This window comes from Phallusia mammillata, chromosome 5 (assembly GCF_965637545.1).
Source record: "Phallusia mammillata chromosome 5, kaPhaMamm4.hap1.1, whole genome shotgun sequence".
In the NCBI taxonomy this organism is placed as follows: Eukaryota; Metazoa; Chordata; class Ascidiacea; order Phlebobranchia; family Ascidiidae; genus Phallusia; species Phallusia mammillata.
Window position 1 is genome coordinate 22,666,578 of NC_137256.1, and position 13,345 is coordinate 22,679,922.

The window sequence follows — 13,345 nt, forward strand, 5'->3', positions numbered from 1 at the left end:
GCAGGCGAAAGTCCATACGCTGTCCTTGGTTTAGTAATCATTCGTGAATAGGTTTTAAGGGACACTAAACAAAAATTTTCGCCACTTCCACAGATTTGCCCTTTAGACCAAGTACTTGTTAAACGCACTGTAATGTAACAATCTGCTGTAGTTTTTATAAATTCGAAGAGTTTTGTTAAGAAAAACAGTACAAATTATTCGTACCTCAAGTTTTACCCGAATTAGGCAAAGATCCGGATATATCGAATCCGGTTTTAGCAAGGTTCACTGTAGTTTTTTAATTAGTCGTAAATTTGGCAGCACATGTAACGAAGTCAATAGTTTCCAAGATGACTTCATGTTTCAATTCAAATAACACTTGTTTTTGCAGGTTTTCCGTAGGGACTAAATAGCCACACGATCACAAAATGAAATGCAAACCGACCTATTTTCTTTTCTGCTTCCATCCTAAATTTGACACTGGAACATGGAGTATTGCAGTCTCTTTCGCAACGGCGGTAAGCGGTTGTTTGTCATTGTGATGTCACACATATACTTGTTTTTAATTGTTACTGTGGCGATTTAGAATGCTTCAGGGCACATAGTTGTTACGGTAATCAAAACAAATTAGTGTACATTTATTCGACTAATACTATATACACAGATTACGATTTTAAATAGTCCCTAAATATAACAAAAAATATAAAGCAAATATTTGTGTTCAAAGCGTTTTCTTATAGGACTGAACCGTTATTTTAGTGACGGAAATTTTGTACAAGCATTTGCTTGGGTTTGTTGTCTGCTTTTACTCCGTTTTTTTGTCGCTGTACGTTTCTTGTTTAGTTAAATATGAGAAATTTTGCACCGCGGAGGGACAAATACATTTAATTCTTCTCTGCGTTTTAAATTAAATGAAGATTAAAGTGTTTTAAATGCGAATTGTCTAGAAGCACAACAAAGCCTTCCCGCCGATAACAAGGGCTATTTTCACACCAGTGACGACCTAATTCGGCTTTAATCTGCTTTTAATTGAACTGTCCTAAACAGACAAGATTTTGTTTCCATGCGTGATAGGCTTTTTGTCTGAATACATATTTAGTCCGTTTGTAACCTGTGACATAACCAGAACAAATTTTCGAAATAGAGTCTGGGGCAAAAATGCCGTGACTTTATACATATTGGTTAAAAACACCTTTATGGGAAGAATGTGCATTTTTTAAAAATTGGAAGGCATGGCCTCCTTATTCGTTTTGTCTTGATTTTTCCACACATCTTGTATAATTTTATCTTGTCTTTTGTTGACGGCAGCTATATTTCACCAAATAAGACTTTCCGGATAAGATTTCTATAATATTGGTTTGATATGCTCGTTATGCCGCGATCGCAGCATTAGTTTGGTAAAGCACAAAGGCCTTGGAAATTTGAGGCTATTCTTTCGAAGCTTAGAAAGTTCTCCACCCATTGTGCGACACCAGATCCAGAGAAAATTGCCTTTGTGACTGGTTAAGCCGTTTGTGACGATTTAATGGCCGGTTTGTGGTTTAGAATTTCCACCTTGTGTGCTGCTCGGGGCAGTATGAACTTTATGTTTGTTATGTGCGTGAAATAGACGACCCCCTTTTTTAAAGTATGCATTGGAATTAGGTGATTAATGTAAAAAAACACAAAGTTACAAAAAAGTTTAAGTAAAAATTCCTTATTTTACCGCAAACAATTTAACATTTGCTTTCGTTATTATCAGTGCATGCTGTTTTAGTCTGCATTTGATTTGAGTAGTTTAGAAGAACAATACGAAGTTATTAGGTATGGTTGAATGGGAAATCCGTATTTTACTGCAAACAATTGAACAATTGCATTCGTTATTATAAGTACAAAATGTTTACAGTAACATGATGCTTTCATTCAACTCCATGCTTACCCAAGTAGAACAAATCTATTGTGCTAAAATTATCCTTACGTGGTCTCCTATGTTTAAACAGTGACATAAATCATTTCGGAAACGCCCAAGGCAAGCAAAAATACCATTTCCTAACTACTGCGTGGACGAACAGAAAACCATACGATTCCACCAAGGCCTAAGTTTTTCTGTGACATAAATAACACATTTCATACTAAAAGCGTTAAACTCTGTAAAATTAAGCATCTTTAGGAATAAACAGCAAAACAAAATGCTGTTTTACGATGGAAACCTTTTTGAAAAGTTTAATGAATATAACGGCTCAAATAGACGTAAAAATGGCATGCTTTATTATGGCATAAGCATTTGCCGAAACGTTTTAATATTACTAACAAATTTATTAAATTTTAAATAGTGGTCAAGACTAGAGATGTACCGAATATTCGGTTTGCCGGATTTATTCGGCCTAATCGGTCATTTTTGCAAAGATTCGGTTTCGGCCGAATAATTTGTTGCGATTCGGCCGAAACCGAATCTTTTACGAACACCAATTTAAAGCGTTAAACGTGTCTTTTCTGCTTAAGGTACCACGCAAATCTTTCAAAAGCCCAAACATAACGAAAATCGCGTCAATTTTTATCTTTTTCAACACATTATCGGTTTCCCACTGTTGTCAAAAAATAAGCAACTTATTGGCAGGTTGCCAATCATGCTTGAGGCAATTTTAAACCCCACATAACTGAAATGAGGACGAAACACAACTATTCTGCACTAATTGCCTGGTAGATAAAAAAATTTTCATGTCAAACGCGTAGCGTACGACTTCGCGTGACGTCATAAATGATTCGGTTGATTCGGCCGAATTTATTCGGCAAAACCGCCGAATATTCGGTTTCGGCCGAATCGAAATTTCGCCGATTCGGTACATCACAAGTCAAGACAGAAGACCTGAAAATGCGTTCTTAGGTTTGCGAGTTCATATAATGGCGTGTGTTGTTTATTTTGGCGACAAAGAAGCATGGCAGTAATCCAGTCGAACAGACAAATACCGTGCTGTATTTCTGGGTACTGTTACCGGCGTGTGTAGAAAGTTTTTTAACGGTCTGTTTCTCGGAAAAACCTGAAACCACATTTTTACAAGAACTCGTCTATTTTAAAGCCAGACATTCGATATATGGCTTTTACCAACAGTGTACTAGTGTGTCATCATTATTTTGTAATAACTATTTGATTTAATATGAATAAAAACATAACTGACTTTTGAATATTAAACAAATATTGTTGAGGTTATAACAACCGCTGTTATTACATTTGTTTGCAAACAAAATGTATTGTTTCGATAACAAATTAACTGTTTCCATAACATTTGGAATACGAACTTTTTACCCAGGTTTTCAGACACATTCAAGCGCTATTTTCAACGCAATTTAAACTCCCAAGTTGCTTCGAGTGCTCGTTTCAGTGTTAAATGTTACGTCATAAGCACACTTCTCAACGCAACAAAGCGACATGGTCTCTGACAATAACAGGGCCTGGAAAAATCCCGTCCAATAGCCGAAATACAGCCACTGACGAAGCTAATTGCTGTGTTATTCATTTTCATTCAAGCGTAGTAATTTGGGTGTGTGGTGTTTAGTATAATAGAGTGCTAAATTTAGAATTTCGGCTAACTTTTTGCCCCAATGTGTTCTAATTTACGAGGTTAAATAGGCAATGCTTTAGTGCTTAAAAGTTTCCATTTATTTGTAGAAGAAAATCACCCCTTTAAAAGTCAGCGCGATAGTCACAACTTCGTTTTAACAACCCAATTGTGTGCATTGGAAAAGTTGTTTTAGTGGCGACGTTGTTATATGGCAGTCTTATTCAATACACTGCGGCGCATTTTACAGGGCACAGTAACACATTTGATAGCATGTCCTTTCGTTGGTTAGTTGTTCCCCAAGTTTTATTTCACTTGTGTGGGTTTTTCGGTCGAAAAAGTAGCAAAATACGCATGAAAACGGACAAAACAGTAACATGTTAACCTAACATCACCAAACACCATCAAAAGTTAGGGTTATTTTGATGATGTTATGCTTTTTTCGTGTAGGCCTTAGTGAGCATCAAAATGATAAAATCCTTTTTTTCGGCTTTCGTCAGAGAAACAGAATCCAGTTACGGTTATTAATCAACTAATCGTTCTGCTGAATAAGAATCTTCAGGAAATAATCGTCATTGATCTTTCCGCGGTATTAAAACATCCAACAACCAGCACAAACACGAATCTACGTTTAAATATGTTTGCCAGACAGCAGTTCTTCTTTAATCCTCTAAACTTATTGTCTTACATTGGTTGGTTCAAATTTGACGACTTTGTTTGCGTTGGTAGTTGGCATAGTTCAACAGTATAAGACGGGTCTTTGTTTGGTCACAAAGGCAAAGATTTGCAGTTTGTGACGTCAGAATGGGTATTGTGTTAGCTGGAAAGTTTCGACTTTACTGGCGCAGACAAAAGCGACCACAAAGAAGTGCGAAAATTGTGGCTTGTGGTGAAACTTTTCCTTCCACAGTTGGTGGCTGACAGAAGGGTGCTATTAGGCTTTAAATTAAAGTTTTTCCACAATAGTTGAAATCATACACCAAACACACAATTGAAAATTACTTTGTATTTAAATTGCTCGCATCGGGTAAAATCAAACCTGACTTGGATAACACCCTCACATAACAAAAGAGGGAACTTTTTTGGGCATGAAAAAACGTTTTATGCCTTGTGAAACGCTTTCTTTAAACCTTTCAAAGTCTGTTCTCGTGGTTTTAACGAGTTTTTTTGCAATTTCAAGTTAATTATTAACTTCAAAATTCTTTGAACAACGATTACGAAACCCTTACGAAATATGCCTTTGCTTTAAAATCACAAATTTTACTGATCCTTCGACAGATTAATCAAAAATGTTATTTTAGCTTTCGCGTTGTATTCTAATCGCTATCTTTCTTAATAAAATGTCGCGGACCTTTTACGTAAGCCGACCATATATTCGTCACTATATTTTTCATTCCCCCCCTTATAGAGCAAAAGTGTTCATTTACCAGCCACATATACAAATTAAAGTAAATTCCGTTCCGCAAATTTTGAAAATTCCACCCCAGTTGGGATCCACTGGGCCTGGGGTATATGTTCATTGGAAAATCAGAAAAATTTTAGAGACGTGTGCACTTCAATTACGACTTGATGTAATCCTTGCGCAAAACTTGTTACATGATAAATTAAAATCAATGAGCAAGAGGTGGTGATCACCAGGTTACCATAAAGTCGATACGATCAATGTCCAGTATTGATCCCCCACGCTAAGTCAAGTATCTCTTTTTAAATTCGAAGTCTACGATTTTAGGGCTTAACACAATATTAGGCCCGACAACAAGGCCCCTAATGTTATCTTGACAAATTAACGGCGAAATGTATTTTGCATAACAGATTTTAATGACAAAAATAATAAAATATTAAACAGTACCTTTCCACAAATGCTACAATATGATTATCGTGAATCGTTAACAATTCTATTTGAATAAGCAACATACGATGCTGCATAAAGCGGAATGTATTTTTCAAAGTGAAAGCCCTTTTAATTACATAAGAAATTTAATAGAGCGAAGGGCAAACTGTTTTAAAATAGTTGTATTTGCCTTTCATGCAGCCAACATAATAGTCGACGATCGCAATGCCATATAAGGCAAAATATGTGTTTCCAAACTGAAGGCTTTTCTTGAAATTTTAATGAAACTAAAAAATGTTTAAAATGAACAATATTTCAAAAGAAGCAGTCATTCCCAATTTTTTTATTATATTTGAATAAGAAACTCGTTTTTTACATACTAACAGATGAGTAAGGGGAAAAATCTGTTTTCAAACGACAAGAACAGTTCCACATTTCATGTTTTTCAAATAAGGCTCTTTACTGCTTTTTGGTTTGGTTACCGCATCCGTGTGTTTGTAAACATTACATTTTCCGACGAACCACTGAGTTACTCACCTGGGCGACATGATCAACGGTCACATGATTCAGCTGTTTGTGACGTCATAGTGGACTGGCGACGATCGCGCGATGTTTGCCTGACCGTCGCATCGGGTATTCATAATTTATTCAGTCGAAGTAAATCCTAAGGGGCTCCTACTGGTACGGATTAAATCAGGCGCTCACAAATTCTACACCTAAGCACATATGCGTATCCAAAAGAGAACACTCTTTGTGTAATGTTTCCTCTAAGCTGCTGACTGCGCATAAAGTGGAGTGTGCCCCTAGCCTGCTCTTGTGTACTCAGGGTGCTTGTATGTTGACCCAGACTAATGAAAAATTTAACGGGTGCAATGCATGTGTTGCAATTCTGGTGAGATTTTTCGCTTCCAGGAGCCACTTTATTACCAATTCGATAACTGTCAGGTTACTGAGAACTTCACACATTTTGATCGTTAACTTAGGAACACTTGACAACGAGTTCAAATCTTTACTATACACAAACCGAATCGAGCTTGCATGCATTCCACATGTACAGGCTTTCTGGTAGATACTTGTTTGACCAAGTAATCGTAACCGAAGGTAAAGCCCAAACCCTGTGTCGAATTTCGACTACAAGCTGTCAACCAATATATCAACCTTTGGTTAAGTTGTGTTATATTCAAAAGTGGTTGCGTTAGCATCAGCAGACACGCACATCATATATGTTAAACATGTGTGATTTTAAATGCTGTTATCAGTTCTACAACCAATGTTTAAACTGCTTGTCGTAACATGCCCCTTGCGATGAGATATCCAGTTGAGCAGGTCATTGGTCTTAGCGTCTACGTATACACACCTGGTCACACCTGACTGCGATTTTAGTCCTGCCTCGACGTAATCGGAAACGCGGCGATAGTGACGTCATAATACGTTTCTCCTCGCAAGAATAGATAAAGAATGTTGGGACAAGGGCGACATCTCTTAGCCTGTGTCGAGCATTTGTGTGTTTTGGTTTGAAAAATAGGTTGCTATGTTGGTTACAAATGTTCTGTGGTGAAAATATGAGAGAAAATTGCAGATCAAAGACTTGGAAACGTAGGTTATAATTTGCCTCTTGATCATAGCAGCTTTTTGTGTTGGATTCAATCACAATTTTCTTGATTACATGGCGTATGGAATTTCGTGAATTTATTTCTTGAGTGCTACATGTTATCTTTGGTGCCACTTAAAATTCTGAAGGAGTTATTGAATGCCAGCGGTGGCTTCAAAAACTACACCACGCACAACTTATAAAATGTTCTGTATTACTTTATTCACAAGAAATTGTTTGTTGTGTTGTCTAATGATCGATTTTTATTTTTCAGGTGATTTTCTCCGCGATTTTTACGATGGCACTTTCGTATTCCGCTCCTAACTGTTTTTGTCCCGAAGTTTGGCAGCACCTTAATGTATTGCCCACAGGTAAGAAGAGGTTAGGTTTCAACTTACATTCTTAGCGAGTCGTTCCTCATGAGTAAAATCTACACCTATAAACCTTCTAAAATTTGCAAGCTATTATAGTGGGTGTCCTTTTTATACTGGAAATGGTAAAAGGCTATGTTCATATGAGTGTTTTTGTTAAACTTATAGATTTTAGTGTAAAAGCATAAACGAATACATGATAAGCTGCAGACAGTGCACGCTGTTTCTAAGGTCTCATCAGTGCAGCTGCTTGTGACGAATGACGAGACCTAATAGGTTGAAACAGTGTGCACTGGCTGTAGCTTGCCGTTTTTGAATTTCGTAATTTAACTCAACGCGTTTTACATAATTCAGAGTAATTTAGATTTTAAAACACTACATACGGATCTGTTCATAAGTTTAATGGTGAAAATAACAGCCCAAATAGACGTAAAAAGCGACATGCTCTATATTTCAAACGTTTCGGCAAATGCTCATGCCATCATCAGTGATATGAAGGCCAAAGAATGTCGCTTTTTTCGTCTATTTGGGCCGTTATTTTCACCATTAAACAGAGTAATTTACCCCCAGAATCGGCCTAAACTGGCGTCTGTTTTATCACAGCTATTTTTTTCCCTATTTTTTAGAGTTCAAAGTTATCTACGTATTTATCATTCTCTTTCTTCTTGCCGTCGTTGCATCATCAATTCTTGCTATTTATGGAACGTTTAAGGTACAATTCGTAAAGCTAATTGATTTTACTGAAAATAGAACAAAGCTAGAACTAAGCCCCAAAGAGCCTTTAAACCTTAATCCAGATTTAGACCTACTTTCGAATAAGATCATAGAGATGTAGACTTCAATTAGTACTGATTGCTTTATTTTATTTCCGAACGACCTAAGATTGAAATATCTAAAAAAAATCCCTTTCCAGTTTGTTTGTTGAGGAAAAGCATAAGGTTGTGGCAATTTTGCCTTATCATTGCTCACAATGTGAAACTGTAAACTTTTAATAAAATCGCTAAGAGGCTTTTTATTGAATATAAAGTGTTCGTAACCTAATCTCAGCTCTCATGAAACAAATTAAGCACACACATGTTCAAAAACGTTTATAGGGCCAAAGAATGTCTAAAACTGCGTGGTAACATAATCAAGCAGCAAAAAAGTCTTTGAAACAAATAAAATCTGCTTTTGATTCTTTAGGGTTGGTGTTATTTATCGGACGGTTAACGAAAGCGGTTGTGTGTTCCACAGGCTCAACATTCCAAACTGTCGTACTACGTTATACTTATGATCATTACTGAACTGGGAACGATAGGTGCTTCCATATTCGCTTTCATTCAAATCGCCAGATTTGAGGAATATCTTCTGTTTGATAACGAGACTTACTGGAACATGGCGAAAATGGTAAGCTTTTAGGAGTTTTTTCCGTTAAAACTTTGTTGCGATTTAATGTCAGAAGTTGGAAGTATATTTTTTCATCCCGGGGGTCAGAAATGTCGCTTACAGAAGAGGGTTATTTATATTTTAACCCCTGGAAGGTGCCAAAGATCCATCGGATATAACCAAGTCCATGTGAAAAAAAATGTGTTTACCACAATTTGTTGCTGTAATATTTAAATTCAGTTTACACTTTTTGTCCATGAGCACTCCTAACGTAAAATGTCACTGCGAATATTTTGGTATTTCAACTCAAATTCCGAAGGTTTAAAACTACAGCAACAAAGTTTTACGTGCACAAATGGGTAAAATCTCATTGTAGCCCTTTAATCGGCAGGTTTAAGTCTTTTGTTAAAGGCTGAGCGCTTCTACTTTGGACTTGGATTTACAACTTTATTCTTAACCCTCCCGTGAATAACTCCTGTCTGAATCAATAAAATCAATGCAGATTGAATGTAAACATTGACATACGCGAATACCCCTAAATCAAATCAGTATTGATTGGGCTTCCCAAAAACACGCAACCGGACATGTTTGTAGCATCCCTGGCTACAATTACCATCGATCATATACCGTCCATCACATCTCGTTTTTCATTTGGAATTTTTAACCTTCATGGTGCGCATAATTAAAGAGCGTTTGAAAAGAATTGACAACCCTAATTGCAAACCATATTATAGGGAACATGCATTGTAGCAGAAAATGTCCGAATTGGGCTTTAATGGGAGTGTATTTCAAGGAACAAATGTGCCCGAAGTCTGGCCCGTCCGAATCAAGTCCGTTTTAGTTCAACTTATCGCCGACCCGACCTACACCTTTGCTTTGTAGAAAGACAAAAGTATTTTAGCGTATTACAAACCAGAAGATCTATATTGGTTTATGTTATGCCTCGCAGCAAAAAAAATATACTCACCATCGTAATACATTTTAGCCCAGTATGAATCGCATAAACTTTAGAATGCCTGGCATTGCAAGGAGTGTAAGTTCGTAACTCCATATCCTCATGTAATATTCAGTAGATTGTTCCCCTGTGGCCTATATGACATGTTAACGGAGTTCAGAATTGCATGCCAGCGGGTCGTTTCATTCAGTAGTGGTCTAAGCATAAAAACTATTACCTAACAATCTGTTTGTATGCGAAACATTTATCTACGACAAATTTGCTAACACTCTGTCTTTTCAGTTTCTCAAGGCAGACCTGGTTACACAACTTGAGAATGTGATGGAGACGGTGACAGTCCTCATGAAAAGCACCTTAGGATTTGATATGGGCGAGGCTTTGAACTTGGACACATTAATGGATGCGGTAAGATTATGATATGATTGCTTTACAATAGCGAACTTAAAGATGATGGCATCTATTTATCTTTATTTGTTGTTTTAAGCCTTCAAGTCTTTATGATTCTTCTGTTTATATAAGATACCGATGATGATGTAAAGGCGAAATACATACTTATCTCTTAAATCTTATGGATAAATGACATAATGTTTTCATAAACTTGAATCAATAAGCATAAGGTTCATTATAGTCTTCATCTACCAAGCAACGAGATGGGAGATTCTAGTAATATGTTAGACGTAAAGTATTGTTAAGTCTTTATGTGTTGAAACCCATCACAAAAACCGGTTTGGGGTGAACGAAATTTTTTGCCATTATCTAATTCTTATTTTAAATTGACCGAAAATTTGACATTTTTGTGCAGACTTTAAAAGAGGAAGTTTTAGTTGTTCTTGGAGGAATGAAAATGATGATGAAAGTTTCAGCAATTCTTCTTATTATCGGAATCAACACGTTATTTGTAAGTATAGCATAGCACACGATCTGCTTAAAAGCAAATTCCATTTATTTGCATACTGAGTCCCAAACTGAAGCCCGTATTTTATTATTTTGGTTTATTGCATTAAAAAGATTGGCTAATTGGAGGTGTTATTACTACAGCACAACAGAAAAACCAACGACTCGGTTGTACCCAAGTTTAAATCGAAATTTCTTTGGTTTCATTTCGGAGCAATAGAATATGAAATTGTTGAAAATAATTCAAAACAACTTTAAAAGTCATTTTAACACAAAATTATAAACAAATTTTTCTTAGGATATGTACACACTATTTTGCAGGTCGTGCAATATATTTACCTAATTTTTCATTTTTTTAGTATGTATTTACCCATTCCAGATTACATCTATATTGGTGGTTGGTTCTCACTACAGAAGGTTGAAAGAAGGAATTCTACGAACTTATACCGGTGTTCCTGGACTGGTAAGTCCTTTCTTAAAAAACAAATATTTTTCCCGGCAAAAATCCAAATATTCATTTGAAACAATTTGACATCTTTTTTACAACATTTAAATGAATGCAACCAAACTGTTCATTCATTAAATTTTATTTATTGCTGTGTCCAATCACACCTAAAACATGGTGTTAAGTGTAAAGCGAATTAAAGTCGGACATTTTTTTCGATCTACAAGATTTTTCATAAGAAAGTGAGTGTAAGCCCTTGCTGTCTTAAACCACTATCATATGGGCTTTGAATTATGTTGTCAAACTTTCAAACTGTATTAAAACACCCACTCATCACCAAATCGCACACATTTTCAGGTTATCCACAAAGCCGTGCTCACTAACTCGGCTCGTAGCACGGCTTCCGACACACTGAGTGATGATTGGTCAGGTACACCTCTTCGCAAACTCCAACAAATGAAATCCAAAGATTATTCGAGTTCCACACGCAGTTCGCGTCGCCTTTACAACGTTGAAAAACTTAGCGTGGAGGAAAAGTTTCCTAAGGGCGACTTCCTATGATGACGTCAGGTCCCGTGACCTAGGCGTGACGTCATCCGTCTCGTTTTGTTTTCGCCGAAGGTAGGAAACCCACGTCACCTATTCTGCCTTTTACCCTTTCCGACGTTTTGCGATTTAACTTCGGAATCCGATTACGCCCGAAGCAATCCGAAAAGTGCGTAGGCTGTCCTGTGTTGAAGTGTTCTTTTTTTTCTATTTTTAACGTAACTTTTCCTGTTTTGCTTTTTTCTGCGTTTTAAAGCCATCCGCCATCATGACACATCTTCCAAACGAAAAACGTGCTTCCCCAAATCATGCAAAGTTTATTTAAAAGCCGTTTTTGGTTGCAAAACGCGGGCTAAATGGTTTTGCAAAACCAATATTCCGAACAAAGTGTTCGTTTACACTAAATCTTTAGCTGAACAAAAACAAATAAGCCACTCGACACTAGTGCTAGTAAATGAGGCTATTTTTCGAAAACCCACCAATAAGTTGTGGTTTCCTACGGCTTTTTGCGTTAAGTCGGTCAAGTAAAATCGACCACCAACTTATGGAAACAAAAATTAACATTAAAAGGGTCTTGGTTTATCAAGACATAAGAACGGCTGGTTTGGAGCTACAAATAATTCCTTTATTCCGTCGCCTATAGTTTATGAATATTCCATAGGTTTTGCATACAAATTGCGTAAACGTAACATCAACTACACGATTTTGGACCCGATGTAGTATTTTGGTTTTATTTTCTTCACAGCACTCTTTGCTTTTTTGCCTTCGGCGACAAACCACTTGGCATTCTAGAATTAATCTCCACCACACTTTGGGACTCCTAGCGATAAACCTTCACCACAAACGACTGTACGACCGGTAATTAATTTTGACCCGTCTATTTTCACTTTTGCGCTTTTAGCTAGCCACCTAGCACTGTATAGTCTACCAAAGGTTTCATACACGGTTTAATTCACACCAAAACTGACTGTTTCATTCAATTGTTAGTTGGAGATGAGACAATGTGTATGTTTAATGTATGAATGACATTTACACATTACAAAAGCGCTTTGCTAGCCCCAATATAAAACAAAATTTCACTTTATACATTGTTCAAAATTTCCTCAAGATCAAATACCTTTTTGATAGGAAATTGCATTTTACGCTTTTATCAGATATAGCGCCACATTATTCACACACAATTTATTTTCACTTTACTAATTTTGTCATGTTATCGTGCAAAATATCATTGACACGTTGCAATTGTTACCATCTCTTATTGTTTATTGCGCATTTTGCTTCGTTTGTCTTCCACCTCGCCAAATCGCCTTATCGTGTGCTTTCGCTTTCCCTCATCCAGTATTTCACGACCGCCGCTTGGGGGCTATCTTTCGATCAAAGCCGAAAAAGAGCAAATTTTCACCTTTTATTAATTAGATGCACCATAGCTTGTATTATAATCACCTGTGCTTGAAATGGATAAAAAAAATGAAAAAAAATGTGCACATAATTTTAGGCTGCAAATCACCTATTTTAAAAAAATGAGTCTATATGTGAAATTATTATATTTAAAGCGGTCTGCTACATTGGTAGATAAAAGCTGAACAGAAGGTTGTTTTTCACCATTAATTTGTTCATTTTTGTTACGTCATAATCTACACTTGTACGTCACAATGTTATAGAGCATTTTTGCTCTTTTTTATTCATTGTGCCTTGTCGATGCACTTTCTTTTAGTTGCTTTTTTATCCCGCTTCGTATGAATTACGCCGGGCGATGGTTGGTTAGCTCAAGCCTCCGAAATAAATAAATCTCTTTTGCCAAAAACACCATTTGTTATCAGTGTCACATACAA

At 36.5% G+C, this 13,345-nt stretch overlaps 1 protein-coding gene across 1 annotated transcript; it reads left to right on the top strand.

The window, feature by feature from the left end:
• The first annotated feature begins 349 nt into the window (after positions 1-349).
• LOC145227795 (uncharacterized) lies at positions 350-13,317 on the top strand. Its single transcript, XM_080092704.1, has 8 exons — positions 350-497; positions 7,212-7,308; positions 7,935-8,020; positions 8,542-8,694; positions 9,911-10,033; positions 10,431-10,526; positions 10,902-10,985; positions 11,325-13,317. The coding sequence occupies exons 1-8, from the start codon at positions 408-410 to the stop codon at positions 11,526-11,528; spliced, it is 933 nt and encodes a 310-aa protein (XP_079948830.1). The 5' UTR covers positions 350-407; the 3' UTR covers positions 11,529-13,317.
• Positions 13,318-13,345: the final 28 nt, after the last annotated feature.